The 19,055-nt window shown below is 43.5% G+C and overlaps 2 protein-coding genes across 2 annotated transcripts; one reads left to right on the top strand and one right to left on the bottom strand.

The window, feature by feature from the left end:
- Nucleotides 1-1,199: 1,199 nt before the first annotated feature.
- On the bottom strand, nt 1,200-2,107 carry LOC108120583 (uncharacterized). The gene is made up of 2 exons (XM_017234313.3): nt 1,877-2,107; nt 1,200-1,813 (listed from the first exon to the last, which is right to left on the bottom strand). The coding sequence occupies exons 1-2, from the start codon at nt 2,048-2,050 to the stop codon at nt 1,439-1,441; spliced, it is 549 nt and encodes a 182-aa protein (XP_017089802.2). The 5' UTR covers nt 2,051-2,107; the 3' UTR covers nt 1,200-1,438.
- Nucleotides 2,108-2,743: 636 nt separating this feature from the next.
- Nucleotides 2,744-12,138, top strand: dnt (tyrosine-protein kinase Dnt). Its single transcript, XM_017234341.3, has 4 exons — nt 2,744-3,233; nt 9,893-11,057; nt 11,192-11,488; nt 11,563-12,138. The coding sequence occupies exons 1-4, from the start codon at nt 3,047-3,049 to the stop codon at nt 11,672-11,674; spliced, it is 1,761 nt and encodes a 586-aa protein (XP_017089830.2). The 5' UTR covers nt 2,744-3,046; the 3' UTR covers nt 11,675-12,138.
- The last annotated feature ends 6,917 nt before the right edge of the window (nt 12,139-19,055 follow it).

Raw genomic sequence — 19,055 nt, 5'->3', positions numbered from 1 at the left:
TTTATTAGGTGGAATTAATTAACTTTTAACTCACAATGTGCTCACTTTCTATAAAATAGTATCCATTGCCGATTCGATCGAAAACGGAGTCGCAAAAACAGGAAAGTGGTAGAAAAATGAAAAAAATTGACGATTTCATTTTATAAGGTTGTTCTTTCCCGAACAGTCTTACAAAACTGAATCGTTTTTTTTTTTTATAAAACTTGTAGACTGTATGCCTCACCCTTAGCGATAATGCAGAGTAAAGTTGATAATTCTTCTTTGTTTGTGCATTAATAAATTTCAATGGGAAACGGCAATGGGAATTTTAATTTTAGGCATTATATTCATCAAGTACCGTCCGAGTACCGTCTATAAATATTTACTTGGAAAATGTTTATAAAAAAGAAGGAAAATTTTTACTGCAGTTTCGGTATAAATTATTTCCGGTATCAGTTTCTGTATAAAAAAAAACACTTTTCAACCTACTACTTGATAACTATCAATAAAAGTTCCTTTCTATGGCGCCGTATTATCATTTCTTAATTATCTAAGTATCAATATATATAGTATCTTAAAATCCAATTGACGCTCCAAAATTCTATCGCTTATCAAAAAATCTATCGCCTCTTTACTATATTTTCTTTTAAGACATTTATTTTTTTTTTTTTTCCATCCACAATCGCTTATCAAACTAAAATGTACTTACATATGTATGTATATATGTACATATATATGTAACTGATACTGCCATTGTTGATATTGTTCTGGTGTGGTGGTAAGAAACCTGATAACTTTAGATATATTATGTAGGTTTAATATATAGAATATAGTAAAAGGGCGACAGAAATTAATATAAACGATGAACTCAATATATACGAAATAAAAAGCACAGTGCAACAGCGATTTGGAACTTTTGAAGATACCTAGTCGGAATTGTTTATTAGGTTGAATATAACTTCAACAATTTTCATAATTTCATAATGAAATTGATCTTGTTTTATTCAAGATTTATGAGACAAAATTGATATGTGTCAAAATTGATACCGTTTCTTGTAAGTTGTACCGAAAAAATGGCGTCAAAGTCCGAATAACACGAGAAAAATTCAAAAACGTCAGTTTCTTGTGTAAAATTTGTATCCTTTTTGTTTAAATTAATTGAAGATCGATTTTTTTTTCTTCAAAAGCTACAACATTTAAATATTGAAAAACGTTGGAAATTTTAAAATCGGCGTAAAATTATATTGTTTAATTCAATAAACTTATAAGTTATTAGATAGCTTGAACTTTAGATATATTATATTTAAATATGGATTATTTTATTTCATATTTTTTGCTTATTAAATATTATTTAATATATATGTCAGCTCTGTATTATCTTCAAAATTAAAATAATAAAAACTTAGAATTATTCATTTATTTAAAGCTTTTATAACGAGGCTTTCTTTTGGAAATCTAGTCAGTGCATAACTGACCGAGATTCAGTATCGTTAAGCGATTGCTCGCAGATGTCCACAGCCCGGGTGTAGCAGGACTCGCTGCTCATGATCAGTTCCCCCATTTTTAGGGTCAGGATGAGGCAGTTGCGACCCATTTGGGGAGTGGGCTCGTCGGGCGCCCAGTTCGAGTAGTTCATCACCCGCGCCCGTCCAAAGTAATTCCAGTAGAAGCGATTATCCCCGGGCCACCGGTGGCCGGCGCTCCAGAACTGAGATCCGTCCTGGTAGTCCATTTCGTAGAGATACTGGGCCAGGAACCGCATCTCCTCCTCGCTGTCCAGACATACCCGCGAAGTCCGCTTTTCCTGGTAGCAAAAGTTGTGGAATGAAGTGTGCTGTGGGGTTTTTGGGAAATATATATATATTTGACCTTTCTCACGATTATTTCAGTGACTCACCAGCGGCTCTTCATCGGCCACAAAATAGCAATAATTCTCACGGACCCTCTGGTAGGGAATCTTGCATCGCATTCCCAGGACAGGATGTGCCAGGATGAGCAAACATACTGCAAACGCTAGAGAATATAGTAAGAGATCGGAATAATCTTTTTTCCGCGTCTGGCGATTCGACATTGCTGTGTTTTGAAACTGGCTACGGGTCGGGTTGTATTCCGCTTATCGCCATGCTATCGCTGAATGCGGCCTTTGTTTTGGTCTGTTTTTTACTTTTATTTTTTAGCATTCCTCTACATTAATTCACTGATAAGATCCGCTGAACTAGTTCAAGATCAAGTCGAATAAAAGATCTTTATTCAGAAACTTCGAAAACTGGAATATTGAATTGAAAGTATCTTTAATCTTCTTAATTGTTTTCTTTTTTTTATGGTTTTTAGAAAAACCTATATTTGCAGCTAATTATTTTGTTTATATAACGTTTTTTTTTTAGTTTTTAAAAGGACGTCTAAATAGGCAAATAAACTTAGCTTCCACATCGAACCGGCTTGCAACATCTTCCCCATCTTCCCCTTGTGGATCAAAATGAAATTGAATGTAAATGTGAATTTTAGTTTAGTTTTTTTTTAGTTTTAGTTTTTAGACCTAGGATAGATTTGTAATACTGGATTATCATGAAAAATAAATTTTTATTACATTTTATTAAGGTCGTTTTACATTTTGTAACATTATTTTAATTTCCTTGCCGATTCCTTGAATTTCTGGCAACGCTTTGGCCTTGCCACTCACTCAGTCCAAATTTAGACCACTGTTATCGATTTTTAGACCCTAAGAAATGTTTGGACCAAAACTCTGTGTGCTTCTTCTTCCTGGCTCTCTTTAAGTATATACCACTTCTCTTTGAAATTTTCGTGCGCGAGCAAGCAGACGGCCGGAAAAGAATTAAATATATCTATTAAATCTAACTAAAAAAACAATGTATTAAGTGAAAAGTGATTTATTCTAGTTATGCAAACGGTTTAAGATGCTTTTCGCGCAGTTCTGGTGCTAACGTCCTCTCACACGCTCTCTCGCACATTTCCGTTTCCTTTTGTGCTGGTCGTTCGGGCAAGATTGTTTACGAATTGCTGTGTGTGATAAATGTGCGAAAAAATCGCGAAAATTAATCAACTCTAAATGGATCCCGCAACGAAATTCCATCAGACGAAAAGGAAAACATCCTCCCCACCAACAACAGATATGAGCCGGAAAGTGCTGTTGCTAGCGCTGCTGACGCTGGCGTCGCTGCTGCTGAGGTCAGGCAGTGGCGTGGAGGGGCATCTGAATGTTTTTCTGAATCCCGTGGAAGTGATGCGCTTGCTAGGTGAGTCGTGAGTCTACTTGGGTGGGGATGGAGGGAGGGGCTATAGGTCGCGCCCCATTGTTATTGATTTCTCTCTCTCTCTGTCTCTCTCTTACCGGAATAAGAAACAAAAACAAAGTCGAACAATTGTGTCACCAATTATAGCCAAGAGCTTTAACTTTTTCCCAAAAAATAAAAAAAGTTGCCTTATTTTGTTGTTGTTGCTTAATTTAGATCCCCTCCCCCCCACCCCCGTCTCCTGCGCATGCCGCAGGTGTTGTTAAACAGTCGAACAAATAAACAAACACCCGCAACAAAAACGAAAACAAAAACAACAACAACAGTTGGGGAACTAACTTTCGTTTGCTTCGTTAGGAAATTTTACGCTCCAAGAAAGGAGCCAGGAGAGCAAGGAGAGCAGGGGAGAAGAAGAACAAGAAGAGCAAAAAAAAGGAGCAACATTAAATTTATTTCACTGCTGGAGGAATATTTTTGAATATTTCTGAGAATCGGAATGCCAGAGCTCCCCAAAAAGAAGGGGGCTAGAGGGGGCCGGACGGCGGACATGCAAACGAGATGACAACGCAGAGGCGACAACAGAACCAAAAAAAAAACAACAACAACAAAAGGGAAAACGTGACTGCCAAGGAGCCAGCAAGAGGCAGGAGAGAGAAGGAGAGCAGTGGGAGGCAGCCAACAGTGGGTGTGGTGGGGTTTCAAGAGAGTAATATTCTAAGAAAATATAAAAAGATACTATTTAAAAGATACTTTTTTAAGATACTATTTTTTTCAGATACCTATACTTTTTTGCCTTTTAGATCACCTGTGGCACCCACTGTGCAGGCGCTCCTCCCTTTTGGAGGTCTGGGTATTTTTGGCAGTCTGCTGCAAGTCTGCCCACTGTTGCTGTGGCATGCAACACGCTGCTTGTTAAATCGAAGTTTGCTTTTTTTTTTTTTTTTCTAACCATGTGTGTGGGAGTCTGAGGCTGAGGCTGAGGCTGATGGGCGTTGGGCGTTGGGCGGCGATGACGATGCGCATAATTTTGCGTTTGCATTTCGGATTTTTTTTCGAGGGCGTTGCATCAAATATGCAGACTATGCCAGCGACTTGCAGCCTGTGGGTTGTGGATGGCAACTTCTATGGCAACTATAAGGTAATTAAGACAAAGTTGAAAAGTTTCGCAGACTTAACTGCATCCACGGTCGTTAAAGAAAGCTTTGTAGTCCTCACTAGGCGGCTCATAAATCAATTAAGTTGCAGATATAATTTGCATTTGATTTGATTTGTGGGTGTGCGTTAGTTGGATGTGCCGACTTTTAGCCAGTCGGCTTTAATAAATTTCAGTTTCAGATCCCCACAGGGGTCCCCCTTACCGGCTGAAGTGAAGTTCGAGTCGCAAACCCCGCCATCTGACAGCCATATGAAATACGATTCTCAGGAATGGGTGGGGCACTGAGTAACCCACCATTCCCGATCGATCCCAAGCTCCCAAAAAAAAACCCAATCTTTTATGACTTCTTGGTGACACGCGCTCTAAATTTTAAAAAGCCAACAAGTGCATTTATTTTAATTTAATTTTATGTCTTTTGTTCCTCAGATAGTTGGCTATTTGGTACGTTTTATGGCAGCTTATTGACGCACTGGAATGCTTTGGATTTTATTTTCGAGTTCATTAGCCAGTTAGGGCCAAGATGGCACGATTTTCACACTCTGCTGGCCAGGAGACGCCCCCTTTCCGAAATGATCGATCGTTCGGCTTGGGAATGTGTTAGATTTGCCGCCAAGTGGCAATATTTTCATATTTGCATATATTGCCTTTTGTTATTTGAAGTGAGCCGCAGCCAAGAGGCTAAGCGGTATAGAGGCTAATCGGCTTACACGAGTGTATCTCACAGATACACAGACTGGCAGCTAGCCGGCAGCTACTGTGGCTGGTTTTAGCACCTAACTTGTAGCTCACTTGGCTTGTTCTTTGGCTCCTACTTGATGGCTTGTTAGCTGCCTTGGTTGCCTTTTCGAGATCTTGCCGGTTGATAATTGTGGATGCTCCTTCCGAGAAAACCAAGAGCCAAGAGCCCCTCTCTGTTAACGGTTTGGACAGAGCCAGGCTAGGGGCATGATCTATATTTTAATTGGTCCAGCTAGGCTGCTGGACTAGGCCATTAGCTAATGAAGCTGTCCCCTGATCGTGCCACTTTTTGCTGAACGACGTGGCAGCGTTAACAGCTCACCCAACAGATCGTAAAAAAAGCTAGAGAGCCTGGCTATATCCAGATCTTATCTTTAATTAGTGGAGACCTTTATGGTCCATGCATCACACTCTATATTTATTAATTGGCCCATAAGTTTATCTCATAGATACGTATAATATCTTCTTTAAACCGTCAGAAATCGATCTTCATGGGAGGAGGTGGGCTCTGTTTCATGAAATCTATTATCTGGTTAGAGGATGATCTTTATCTGCTCGTACGTGACTTATGAGCCAGCTGGAGGAGAGTTCGTGGTCGGGCATCGAGTTCAATATTTCGATTTTATTTTCAATCTATTTATAATCCGATCTCTGAGGCGAGATCGTGCGGCCCGCAGCGCTATCGGTTTCAGATTAATGGCCACTTGGCGGGTCATAAAGTCACCCGAATGCCGAAAAAGATCTCTCTCTGTGCTAGTCTAGACCCATTTGCATACCTATTTTATGGGCCATTGTAAGCCGCCATAAACTTGGCTAAGCCCAGGCTTAAAGCCATTGCCATTACCAGCCAAACTATTGGCAAAAAAAATGGGAATTTAAATAAATGAAAATCGGATGAAGGTTCCCTCGTCAAAGGCTTACTGGAGGGGACCGGGCCGCAATGGGGGACTGCGGTTATCACTGAGAACTGACAACGCTGATAACCCCGCTGGGCATTGCCACAAGCCAGCACTGGGAGTGGAGTGGGTGGAGTGGGGGGAGTGGGGGGGAGCCTGTCAATAATAAATATCAGCCATTGTTTGCTCGGCTTCTGCAATATACACACATTGGAGCACAATATGCATATAGTATCGCAAAAAAATAAAATAAAAAAAATCATACAGTATATACATTTAACAACAGGCGCTGTTCTTTCAAAGAGCACTGAGAGAAATTACTGTGAGATTCAAATAGTTAAAACCAGGCCAGATCTGCATTGGAGCTGGAAACTGCCACTGAATTTATTTCCATGCCACTGTGACATGTTGGGGGCGTGCCAGCTTTGGGCAACTGCCAAGATGCAGTGCATCTGGTCTTTGTTGTCGCGGCTCCGGCTCTGGTTCGACTCTGTGTGTGTTTATTGAGTTGTTGCCTGTTTATTTGGGTTATGCGCTGTGGGAGTTTTCCGTTGCAGAAAGTTACATGGAAAGTATCGGATAAAGGGTGGGAGGAGGTAGGGTGGCGGCCCAGAGTGGAATGTCGAAGAGAAACAAGCATTTGGCTTGTTTCGTGGAAACCAACTCGGATATTGTGAGTTGGGAGATGCATGTGCCGCTAACACGATTTACTTGACATTGCCACAATGGATAAAATCGTGATGGTATAGAGATACCAATCTCCAGAGATGCTATCTATCTATGTATCTCAGAGATATGTTTTAACACTAATAGCTCGTTATGGGTATTTTTTGAGATATTTTTCGAAGCTCAATTATCTTCACACACACCAGCACTCTTGACCCGCATCATGGATCCTCACCTCTCACCACTCGACTGACAAAAAAATGAATAACGATTAAGGTTAATTACTATTGATTCTGGCCGTTACAATAAGCCGTTTTTGGAAAACGTCAACTCGCCGCATTTGAATGATTAATTTGAGCTCATTTTTGGAGGCTAAAAAGGGAAACCTAAATCCCGGCGTTAACTGTGCCAAATTGCGGCTCGAGTTGGCACTGGTTGTGCCCCAAAGAGATGGCTAATTCGCTTGCTGCCACAAATTTGTTACAATCAAAAGGCGCATCGCCTCGAGGTTGCAAGAAAAAAAAAACAAAAAAAAAAGAATAATATTTTAGGCAAAACAAAAGTAGCATCATTTATCATAACGACGTGAGGCAACTAAGAAACGATTCACACAAAGATACAGATACGGATGCGAATGGTGGCTAGAGGCAGGAGCAGGAGGAGTGGAAGACATGGCTCAAAAACATGTTAAATGTTGACATGTGGGGGGTGGCAGGGTGGCGCCCCAAGCTTGTAAGCGAGATTGTTGTGCGTGATAAGCCGACTCGGTGGTGGGCTGGAGGCGGTTCCTGGCAGGCGCCGATCATTTGTTTTATTTATTTTTCGATTTGGCCGCAAAACTGCACAAAAGACAGGCACACCCCCATCAGCTCCCCAGCTCCCCAGCTCCAAGGAGATGCAGTCAAAGTGACATATTAGCCATTAGATGGGAGGAGGAGGAGGAGGAGACTGGGTCTCAGCCAGAGTTCAATGCGGTTGTGGTGCAGAATCACATCATTTATCATCTATTGCAATTTGGCTTTGGCTGGGGAGGATTGGGCCTTCAAGACGAGATAAGAGACGCACGAGATACGACCCGGCTAGAGGGTTGTCTTGTCCATCTGCCCCACGTACGAGGCGACACTGTTTGCCAAGCTAAATAGCCTGTAGTCCCAGGCTGAGCTTCGGATATTTGTCAACCGAGATAATGGCCATTGGAGCATCATAGGATCGGAGTTGACAGCAAATCGAAGGTGTTGCTGGTCGGCAACTTTTTTATAAATTACCCGTCATTGGGAGTTCATTAATAAACATCAGAGAGCCATCTGCCAGAGCCTACCAATCCTCCTAGGGAGGAGAAACAAAAGTTATGCCCTGACCCCCGAGACTGACCCCCAGCCGATCCCTTTGTGGCGGCTGGGAAATCAGCATAGAAAATCGGCACAGCGGAAAGCACTTCACGAACTGCAACGCTAATTACATGAAAATGGAAACCGAACCGAATCCGCAGAGTTTTGTTTTTCGTGTCCGAGTGTCTCCAGTTCGGCAGTTCTATGTATCTCCAGGGCCACCTCCCTCCCAACTCCAACTCCGGAGCGATGTAACAATGGTCACGACTCCAACTCTGAGCAGTAGCAAGCTATTAAAAAAAAGTTGCAAAAACGAAAAAAAACAAACTCGTAGCGACAGCATCATGACTGCACGCTCCGAAAAATTCGACATACGATATGGGGACTCCAGCTCCAGCTCCAGCCTCTACATCTTTCCCATCGCAGGCACGCCCAGTAGAGAAGAGTGAGCTGGAAGGAGTGCTCCATCCAGTTATGAACATGGGGAATAATACATGGAGAACCCAAAGAGGTTAAAAAAGTTCAAGTGGTGTCCCGCGCCGGGCACATGCAAGTGACATTTGCTCGTGACATGCGGTAGACGGCAGCGCATCCACTTCAAGGAGCTCTCTCCCTTAACAATTTCATCCTGAAGCTCGAAACACCGACAGAAACTGAGGAGCTATATCCCGGTTAGATTCTATATCCAGCCACGAGAGAAATGCCTATTTTTTCTCACTATACGGTGTCTGGAAAGCAGCAACTTTCACATGAACTTGTGAACTTAGGGCCACCCCTTAGGGCCTCAGGGGGAGAGGGTCATTGGAGGCTCGAGTCTCAACTGCCGGAGGAGAAATTGCATTACAGGACGCGTTGCATTTGATTAAGACATGGTCTCTATTTTTAAACCAAAGCCAAGAGAGGAATGTCTCGTGGCCACAACATGTTGCACACTGGATACTAGATGGCAAGAGGCTATAGATACTCTGCCTTAAAGTGGGGGGAATGGCGGAAATAGTTTGCAGAACTCTTCCCCAAGTGGAGGACTCGATGGCTGACACAATTTATGTGCCACCCAGTTGAGTCATTCGCCTCCGTCTTCGTCCATGGCTGGTGGCATGTCTGGGGCACTGTCTGGGCCTCCGTCTAGAGGCCTACAAGCTCGCTGATTTTTATTGTTATGGCCAGTTGTCAAAGGAAGTCTTTCAGTACTCGTTGGGGTCTTGGCCTCTCTAATGGAACTAGAAAACGGGGTTAGCCCAGAAGTCTGTGTGTGGTCCAGTTAAGAAGCCAGGAACCATCTACCTGCCTGCCTGCTGCCTCATTATGTCATTAGCATAAGACGTCATAACAAACCAGATGAGTTGGCAATCGGGCCCAGACATCAGGGACTGGGTCTAAGTCTGGGTCTAAGTCTGGAGAAGAATAAATAAAAAAAACACTACCGAAGATCCAAAGATGCTTCATTAACTCGGAATCGGTTCGGGTCGAAACCGCAATCAGAAATGAAGGGAACGAATCTCGGACAGGGCTTATTCTGTTTGTCTTTACCTTGTTCTTGTTTTGCCAGTTCGTTCTCTGTTTTCCAAACAGATACAGATACAGATACAGAAAAAGATACAAATACAGATACAGATACAAGTGCAGATAAACTCGAAAATAGTTTCCAAGGAATCCCCTAAACTCGAGCCCTCGCTCATGTTTATTTTTATAAAAATATTGCCGGCGACCGTCTGTGGATCGGATCGGGTTGAGCAAACAAACCTCAAAATAAATCCACCAGACCGGGAGTACATCCAGAAAGATTTGTTTTATCAACTAGCTCGGGTGAAGGGTGTTTGGAGAAGTACTCTTCCAAGTATCTCCAAGTTCTAATATTTCTATTCCTCTCTCTTGCAGGCGTCTCTGCCGAGGTCTACTATGTCCGGGAGGGTCACATCAACAACTACGCCCTGAACTTCATCGTCCCGGTGCCGGCCAATGTCCGAGACATCAGCTTCACGTGGCAGTCGCTGGCTGGACGGGGCCTGCCCTACAGCATCAATGTGGTCAGCTCCGACCTGGAGGTGCTGCCCCGCCCGGCCATCAATGTGTCGCATAGCGGCGAGATCCCAACCAGCATCCAGACCTGGTCCATCGCCCTCAAGTGCAGCGGCCAGAAGGCGGCCGAGGTGGACGTGACCGTCAGCCTGGAGGTGGTGCTCAACCGATCCCTGAACAATGTCACTCACCTGGTGTTTCGCCGCAAGAAGATCTGCCTGGTGAGCGACGGCGACAGCGACGATGCCTCCGAGGACATGGACGACCCCCAGCTGCTGGAGACCGTGATGATGCCGCCCACTGGGCTGATCACGTTGGTGGTGGGCGTGTCGGTGGCCATGGGATCGGTGTGCCTGCTCCTGATGATAGCCTACTGCGTGCGGGGAGCGGCCAACAAGAGGCAGCACCACCACGGCGGCCAGCCGATGAGGACTTCTAGCTTCCAGAGGCTGAACACCCAACCACCCTGTCAGTCCTCCATGGGCTCGGCTGCCTACATGACGCCCTCGATCATAGCGCCCGTACACGGATCCTCGTTGCCGCGAAAGGTGCCAGTGTCCGTGGAGCAACAGCACCCGGAGGAGCTCCACCGCCGCATCTCGGAGCTGACTGTGGAACGGTGCCGGGTGCGTCTGTCCAGCCTGCTGCAGGAGGGCACCTTCGGGCGCGTATATCGGGGCACCTACAACGACAACCAGGACGTGCTGGTGAAAACGGTGGCCCAACACGCCAGCCAGATGCAGGTGCTCCTGCTGCTCCAGGAGGGAATGCTGCTCTACGGCGCCTCCCATCCCGGCATTCTCTCGGTGCTCGGCGTCTCCATTGAGGATCACACCACTCCGTTCGTCCTGTACCCCGCTCTGAACAACACCCGCAACCTGAAGCTCTTCCTGCTGGACCCCGCCTGCGCCCGCACCGTGACCACCATCCAGATCGTGATGATGGCCTCGCAGCTCTCCATGGCGTTGGACCACCTGCACAGCCACGGAGTGGTCCACAAGGACATAGCCACCAGGAACTGTGTGTAAGTAGTCTTTCGATTTCGAAAGCTAATCATCTTTTCTATTTTTGAATCGATTTGAGTTCCAATTGTTTACATCACCTGGTTTATTGGAATGTCTGGGCTGACCTCAAGAATAACATAAACATTTATTCCAGTATCGACGATCAGCTGCGCGTTAAGCTCTCGGATAGCTCCCTGTCCCGGGACCTCTTTCCCTCGGACTACAACTGCCTGGGGGACAGCGAGAACCGGCCGGTGAAGTGGATGTCGCTGGAGGCACTGCAGCACAAGCAGTTCTCGGAGGCCAGCGACTCGTGGGCCTTCGGTGTGCTGATGTGGGAGCTGTGCACCTCCGCCAAGCAGCCCTACGCCGAGGTGGATCCCTTCGAGATGGAGCACTACCTGAAGGATGGCTACCGTCTGGCCCAGCCCTTCAACTGCCCCGACGAGCTGTAAGTATTGGAAGCCACATGGAGATCTCAATCTTTGTACTAATTTAACGATTTTCCTCATCTTCTCGTTAAAGGTTTACGATCATGGCCTATTGCTGGGCCTTGCTACCTGGCGAGAGGCCGACCTTTGCCCAGCTGCAGTGCTGCCTCTCGGAGTTCTATTCACAAATCACGCGCTATGTCTAGGACATGACGTGGGAGGGAGGGCACAGCTCGTCTAGTTCTACTTTGTTATAACGATATTGCCAAAATCGAATGTTTAGCCCGACACATCACCTGTACATATATAGTTTACATTAATCCTTTAATCCATTAAGTACTTTAACCTTAAGCCCACACTCTCGACTCTTACCGCATAGAACCATAAATAGATGCACAGATTTTCTCACTCCATTGCAACTAGTTGAAAAACCGAAAGCCGAAATCAAATATAGTGATATTTATCAATAGCAGTAGTTATATACACATCTATAATAGAGGTACTCATAAGTTTTAATGAACGTATTTATGGAGCATATGTTGTATGTTTAGCATTTTGGACATTTTACCGTTTATACGAGAGATTAAAACATGATATACAAGTTTATACAAACACACACTTAAATATACATATACATATATATATATATGCCAAAAAACAATTCCAGAAATTACCAATTTGTTTTTATTCGATTTTATGGCTATGGGTTTTATAGCCGATGGGTTTCTGAAGGGTTCTCTTTCCCAGCTCAAGTCACGCCCCAGGCCTCTCCCACTCACTTTTCCGGTGAAAATCGTCCAGGCAAATGAAGGAAATTTACGGCTTTCCTACTTGAGGACACTACCCGAAGAAAAGGGCCTGGCAACAGAGTTACGTTCTGGCACACAAATTAGCCATAAATTTTAATTTTACATGACAATGTTTTGGGTTCGAAGTGCCAAGAGGCAACCCAGAACAGAAAAGTAAAGTACCTAGGCCTACAAACAGGAAGATGGATCAATTTTTTTTTGCTTTTTTGCCTTTTGCTCGGTGGGTGTCCTTGGCAGCATAGATGAGCTGGAAATATATATCCTGGGAAATGTGTATTCCGCAAATAGCATGTGCTACACATGTCCTGTGTCCTTGCTAGAGCCATTGTGTGTGTTTTTCACTGCGTGAGTGGGCTGTATGGGTGTCCCTACACTTTGGAAGCCATTGCCACAGAGACGACATATCGTAAATATTTTGACAGAATCGCCTTTTGCCTTTCGCCTTGGCGTTTTTGTCCATTGTGTTGTGTTGCCAGCAACTCAACTTCCTTTATCCTTAGCACCTGCCACCTGGACCTGGACTTGGAATAGCAACAACAGTATCATCACTAGTTGGCCCGTGGTAATCCTTGTGTTTGTGCGACTTGACCTGCTCCGTTTGCCATGGCATTTCTGGTTATAGCCTTAAGCGGCTTTAAACTTTCTGGCTGTTGCCTGTTGCTGTTGCTAATACAGGCCACTGGGGAACCCCGAAACGCAAACAGTTTGCTCAAGTGCATACTATAGTTTGTTTATAGTTATTAGTTGATAATGTGGCATGTTGGGCACGACAGGTGAAGACGTTCACATCGGAGTCGGGAACCACTTACCTGGTCTATTTTGATGATTTAATTGTGGGCTTACAAGCCAAATACATATTAGATTTCACTTTCCGACAAGATGACACCTTAATTTAAAGCCATTAGTGATTATATCTTTAAAGGATCATTTCCGATTTCTGTCCTGAACTTCCTCCCGATTGTAAACAATCCGCCCAGACGAGAGGCGAAAAATACAGAATACTGTCTTGCATTTCCGGCTTCTGTTGGGGCGCCATCGCCCCGTCTGACAAGCCCCGCCAAGACCAGAGATTTCAGGGAGCGAGGGAGGTACTGACTCCCTACTACTCAGCTCTCCACCTCATCAGTGTACTTTCCGATGTACATTTCCCGGGAAGCAACCGATTCGGCTGTGTGGGGGCACCTCCATTTCCATTTCACATGGCCATGCGATTTCCATGTACATCGATGTCTGCCTCAAGTGGCAGCCGCGCCTCACATTCCCCCCTGGCACCCAGCCCGGGTTAACCGGGAGCCCTGCCACCCGCACTCGCACTAGCTTCCTCGACTGCGCTTCGGTGATAATTTAAAAAGTTTATACGACCGAACTGGCACGGATTGCCGGAGCTGCTGGAGCTGCCACTGGGATGGTTGCCTTGCACCATTCTAATGACAACTTAAATAAACAACAACAATGAAGCAATGCAAGGAGAATTGTTGGAAGAAAAGCCAGCCAAAGTCTCGAACAATAATGGGAAAACCAAGGGGATATAACAGACCTAAAGATACCCTAAGCAAGTTATATTAGTACCCTAAGAATATATAATATTGAGTCCATAAGTCCATCACACCCTCACATTCCTCTCAATTACTGGGTATTAAAAACGATCCGCGAGGAAAATATAAGTTCAAGTTTCTCATCGTCTAGGGCGGGCCATGGCGCGGATATATTTATTTTCTATAAATTATTTTCGATTATCGTTCCCGGGCAGGCCCCCTCCAGCCCCGAGTACTAAATAAATACACTGAGTTGCAATTAAAGCTAAACAAAATGCATAATTTCTGGTCATTTGTCGATAAGCGCCTCCCTCAGAATCGGGGAAACTCAATACCCCCGCTGTTTTTTTTTTTTTTTGTCAAGGAGTTGGGGCGTAAAATTTATGTGGCTCGCTTCCGCTAATGGAATTTTAATGTTTCATTCGAAACAGACGCATAAATTTTGCTCTTGGCCAGAAAACCAATATCGTGGCCGCCCAGTATGAGAAAAGTCTGATTGAGTTTCCAATTTATATTTTACATTTCGATGGCTAACAAGTGAAATGGTTATGAGAGAGAAGAGTTGGCCCATTTAGTCTATTGGCGCCGCTATTCCACGGAATTGGAAAGCGCTCACAAATAAATAAAATAACCGAAACATTTCCGAATTGGTTTTAATTGGAAGACAGCAGGTAACGATGGCTAACAAGGCCCCAAACAATGGCCAAGAGGGAAATAGATGAAAACCCTTTTCAGTTTTTGAATGTAATGTTTTTCAGGTTATTCGCTAAATATTTGTTTGGAAAAATGTGTTATTAATTCTTCAAAAAGTTGAACAATATTTGAAAACTTTTAGATATCCTTTTTTTTTTTGGGTAAATATACCAAAGTGTATACGATTGCACATTTTGTTTGGATAGCAAGGGGGTTTTGGCAACTATTTGGCAGATGGAAAAATGTAAGTCCTAACTGAGTTATTCACGCAAATCCTTTAATGCCATTTATCATACAAGGAGCACAGACACACACCGATACACACACACACATTTCGAATTCATGTAAAGTACAACGCATCCTGGCACTGCCACTGGCACACCGAGCCTGATCCCTGGCAAGCCGGTTGGCTGGCTAGATGGCTGGCTGGATGGCTGGCTGGCAAGAACAACATTAAATTGAAACAAATTGAACATAAAAAGCATTCAAAATAAGGCAAACACCTCGACGATGAGGCACAAGTCGGGGAAGGAGGCAAGGTGCCAGGCTACAGGACCCCGGAGCCAGAATTCAGGACACAGACGAAGACGAGTTGCTGCCAAGGTAAACACACAACGACACCGAAAACTACTAGGAAAAGTTCATTTTTTGTACCTGAGCTACAAGGGCACTGAGAGAAATGGATGTTTAAAAAATTATTTAAATTTTTAATTTAGGTTTCTTAATATTTGAGAGTTATCTAAGCTTTGGGAGGGATCTTATCATAAAGTTTAATATAATTTTATTAAAATTATTTTCATTTCTTCAAGTGCCAAAGGTACACAACACAGCCCTGGGAAGAGCATAGGAAACGGAAGTATTTTCTGTTGATACTGAACTCAATTTAGACGAAATCAAGTCAAACATGGCAGCTACCAGGGAGGACGGTGTGGAAGTGGAAGGCGGCCACAGGAAATGTTGTAGTAAATCATGTGGGAGCCGTGAGGTAAGTGGGAGGATGGGGGCTGTATGCCAAAGAAATGCGAATGCGAATGCGAATACTCAAGACGATGTCCTCCCACACCTAGCCGGTTGAAGTTGACAAAAATACAAGCACCCCGAATAAAAGGAGGATACCGAACTCTGGTCTTGATTGATGTTTGTTCTGTTAGTTGTTGTTTGAGGACGGAGGAGGACGACGAAGTCGGTTCTTAAAGCTCCGACTAAAGATTTCGATTAAAGACGAAAAGCAATTTGGTCACTAATCAATCCTTGTCCAAATATTGTCCTTACATGTCCTCTAATAAGTCCTTGCCAAGTGAAAGTGATGAATAGAAACAGAACCGAACAGAAAACTATAAAAACTTTATTCCCAAACCAGAGATTTCTTTTGTTTATATTTTTAAACCCATTTATAATGAGTCTATGTCCTTTATGGCATATACCTTATCCTGTTAAAGGATATAAAAATAAAACGAAAAAAAGAGGAAGCTAAACCTGTTCCCTGTTGCCATTTCTCTTGTGCCACTCCGAGGCTCGTTTTAATGGCTTAGCTCTCGTTTTTCTCGTTTTTCGAAAGGACTCCGGACTCCGACTCGTTTCCAGCCGGATTTTTTCGGGTTAGAGTTAGAGGCTCTCTCGGCATGTGGTGCCGGGGATCTGGTGTCCTTGCTGTCCGTCCGCACTTTCACTGCCCGCCGCGCTCTATTTACAGTTTTTGGGACATGATGGTGCGGGGGCGGAAACTCTGAGGATTTGCCGGAATTGTGTTTGGTAAACATTTTTCGACTCTCTGTTGTTTTTAATAAGAAAATTGGCCAAAGGCCACACACACACACAGGACACAGCCCAGAGGACAGAGGACTGAGGTCTGAGCACCAAGGGATAGATAGAGGATGCAGGACAGTGAAGGATTTTGTATCCCAGATTGCTTTTAAATTTTGGCTTGAGTTCTGGTTTCTTTTCTGGTTTTATTTTCTTTTCTTTGTCCTGAAAGTGATTTATGTGTTTGTTTTGGGCCGCTCTGTGGGTCAAGCCGTGGATGAGTGGAACCGTTTATAGGAATTAGTCGGGTAGTGGCGGTTCAGCTCGGATCAGACCATTGCCTAAATTGCAACCTATCTACGGATGCTGGCTGAATAAACAAAACCAGAAAAAAATTGGAAAAAAAATTGAGTTGACAATTTCCACCCCGGCCGAAAACAAAAACCCAAACTCTGTCTCAAAAATAGACTTTGATTATAATCTTGAAAGAGAATCCAGACGGACGGAGGGAAAACTAATTCCCTAAACAAATGGAAATATGCATTGAATTTTTTCCATATTAAAATGTAAATAAATATGGAAAATATGGAATACAGAATATATAAAATAAAACAGTCTGGCTGGGAACATCAAAAGCCGTCGAGCGATAAAATCTCAGTAGATATAATCACTGGGGAGCCAGAGTCTGTCTGAAGGGGTTAAGGGAGTCAGTCTCTTTCTTTGGAGCAGGAGGATGGAGTTTATCGGAACCATCAGCAGACATGAGAAAGGGTAGCCCCCACGTTGTAGCCCCGTTTCGATTTAGGGAAGCCCGGGGTTCTGGGCGTAATCAATTAGGCCGCTATCCAAAAAAGGTAAACAGACCCGGCCCAGGCCCGAAAAATCGTTGGCCATAATCAAGTCCGATGATGATGATGATGATGCAGCAGCTCCCGTTGACAGAGATCCCCAAACCAAATCTTCCAGATACGGCTGCCTAGACACAATTCATTTGCCGATAATCTCCGGGGCTGAGCCTCTTTAAGCCAACTGATTAATGTTGATTATTATTATCAGATGCAAGGTCGTAGCGGGGTAACTTTTCATTTGTTTGATTTGATAAATGAATGAGAAAGCGGAGGAACCCCTTAACATTTGATTCCGCAGAAGAGGCTGGATTTCTGCAAAGTACATCCTCTCGAGAACCAAAAATTCTCAATTAATGGATGTTCATTTTCAGGATAAGGGTGACAAAAAGGGTTTTCGAATTTTTAACAAACGAATCGAAAAGAAATGTGCCTGCGACATTGATTAATGGCTATGGGAAAAAATTAAAAACGTGTTTACTTTTTTAATAAAAATTGTAAACATATTTAAATATGAAAAGAAATAAACAAAAGCTCAACTCATAAATACAAACTAGACAGCCAACCATTATTTAATATTCTGTTGAAATAAACCAATTTTCGCCAATCAAATATTTATGAAATGTCTCACATGAAAAAAGGCTTTCTTTTTGATAGGTTGATGTTAGATTAGATTAAACATCTGAATAAAATATAATATTCATAAAGAGAGTGGAGTAATGTGCTTAAAAAACGGAGTAGTTTTTTGCGCCAGCCTAGCGGCAATTACACGGACAATTAAATATTCATTTCTTTAATATACAATGAATTTTGTATGAGTCCTGTGGGCAATGATTGTTTATCGGCACTTAAACAATAAAATAAAAAATAGTTTGTAAATGCAAGGGCAACTCATTTCCACTTGGCTCGTCCCCAAGCAGATAATCTCCGACAATAAAGAATTCTATTTAAATCATAACCAGCTTGCATCCAAAGCACCTTATTTGTCAAGCGAGTGGCTTGAAAACATCTTTGACTTCACATCGCCACGGGATTGGATGGGAGCAGGAGGACTAAGTGGAAAAAAATACTCCAGTGGGTCCTTTATCCTGGCTTAAGCACAAGAACTAACTATGTAGACTCGTATATTTATAGGAAGGTGGGGTACAGAGGGATATGGTGATTTAATTCCTATGGGGATAACCAAGGTTAAACTTTTACTTGAATGACATAAGAACTAGGTGGCTCATTTAACCCATAAAACAGTTACATTTTGTCAACCTTTTTTGCTAGCCTTATGACTATGAATCGCACTGTATCCTAACCAGAATTCTATATACAACTGTCAGCCATCAACGGGGAAAGTGTTGACAAAAGCAGCCGACAACATCAGACGTCAACAGATGCGGTCCACACGACCAGCCAGCCAGCCAGGCAGCCACTTCCTTCTGCCAACCGCCCTCTGGAGCACCACCTCCCTTGTTGCAAGACCCCTACCCACCATACCATTTGCAACACGACAGCAGCAAATCCAAGGTATTTTGCAGCGGAAATAAACCGCGCACATTGCACAAACTTTTGAGTCTTTATGGCAGTGCGGAAAATTGTCTGAGGGGGAATAAAATTTGCCCAAGTTTGCTGAACATATTAAAAAAAACCTGGAAGGATAAAAAGGGAATCGGAGGACCAGCAAGGAAGACAGACTAGTATATAGAAAAGGAACTGTAAAAATTTGCTGCACTGCCAACAGGAAATAAAATATATAAAAACGAACAAAAAATAACTAGCTTTAACAACAAAAAAAATGGAGAAAGATGTTCTGCAGCGAGTAGTCTTCCAGTAGTTTTCCTTTATGGCTTGCAAAGTTTATTTTTTTCTGGCCTCGTCTCCTTAAGTTTCTTTTCCGATGCAGCTGCTTTACAAACGGGGGCGGCCGGGGGGCGTGGCTGTGGCTTATTTAGCATTAGCTTTGGCCAGGCCACC

Source organism: Drosophila bipectinata, chromosome 2L (assembly GCF_030179905.1).
Source record: "Drosophila bipectinata strain 14024-0381.07 chromosome 2L, DbipHiC1v2, whole genome shotgun sequence".
NCBI classification, from domain to species: Eukaryota; Metazoa; Arthropoda; class Insecta; order Diptera; family Drosophilidae; genus Drosophila; species Drosophila bipectinata.
This window is presented reverse-complemented; position numbering and strand designations above follow the sequence as displayed.

Excerpts from the sequence above, each read along its gene's own strand:
- dnt (XM_017234341.3), top strand. The coding sequence starts at position 3,047 with ATGGATCCCGCAACGAAATTCCATCAGACGAAAAGGAAAACATCCTCC. Across the intron at positions 3,234-9,892 it reads GGAAGTGATGCGCTTGCTAG|GCGTCTCTGCCGAGGTCTAC; the intron begins GTGAGTCGTGAG and ends TCTCTCTTGCAG. Across the intron at positions 11,489-11,562 it reads TTCAACTGCCCCGACGAGCT|GTTTACGATCATGGCCTATT; the intron begins GTAAGTATTGGA and ends TTCTCGTTAAAG.
- LOC108120583 (XM_017234313.3), bottom strand. The coding sequence starts at position 2,050 with ATGTCGAATCGCCAGACGCGGAAAAAAGATTATTCCGATCTCTTACTA. Across the intron at positions 1,814-1,876 it reads TGGCCGATGAAGAGCCGCTG|CACACTTCATTCCACAACTT; the intron begins GTGAGTCACTGA and ends AAAACCCCACAG.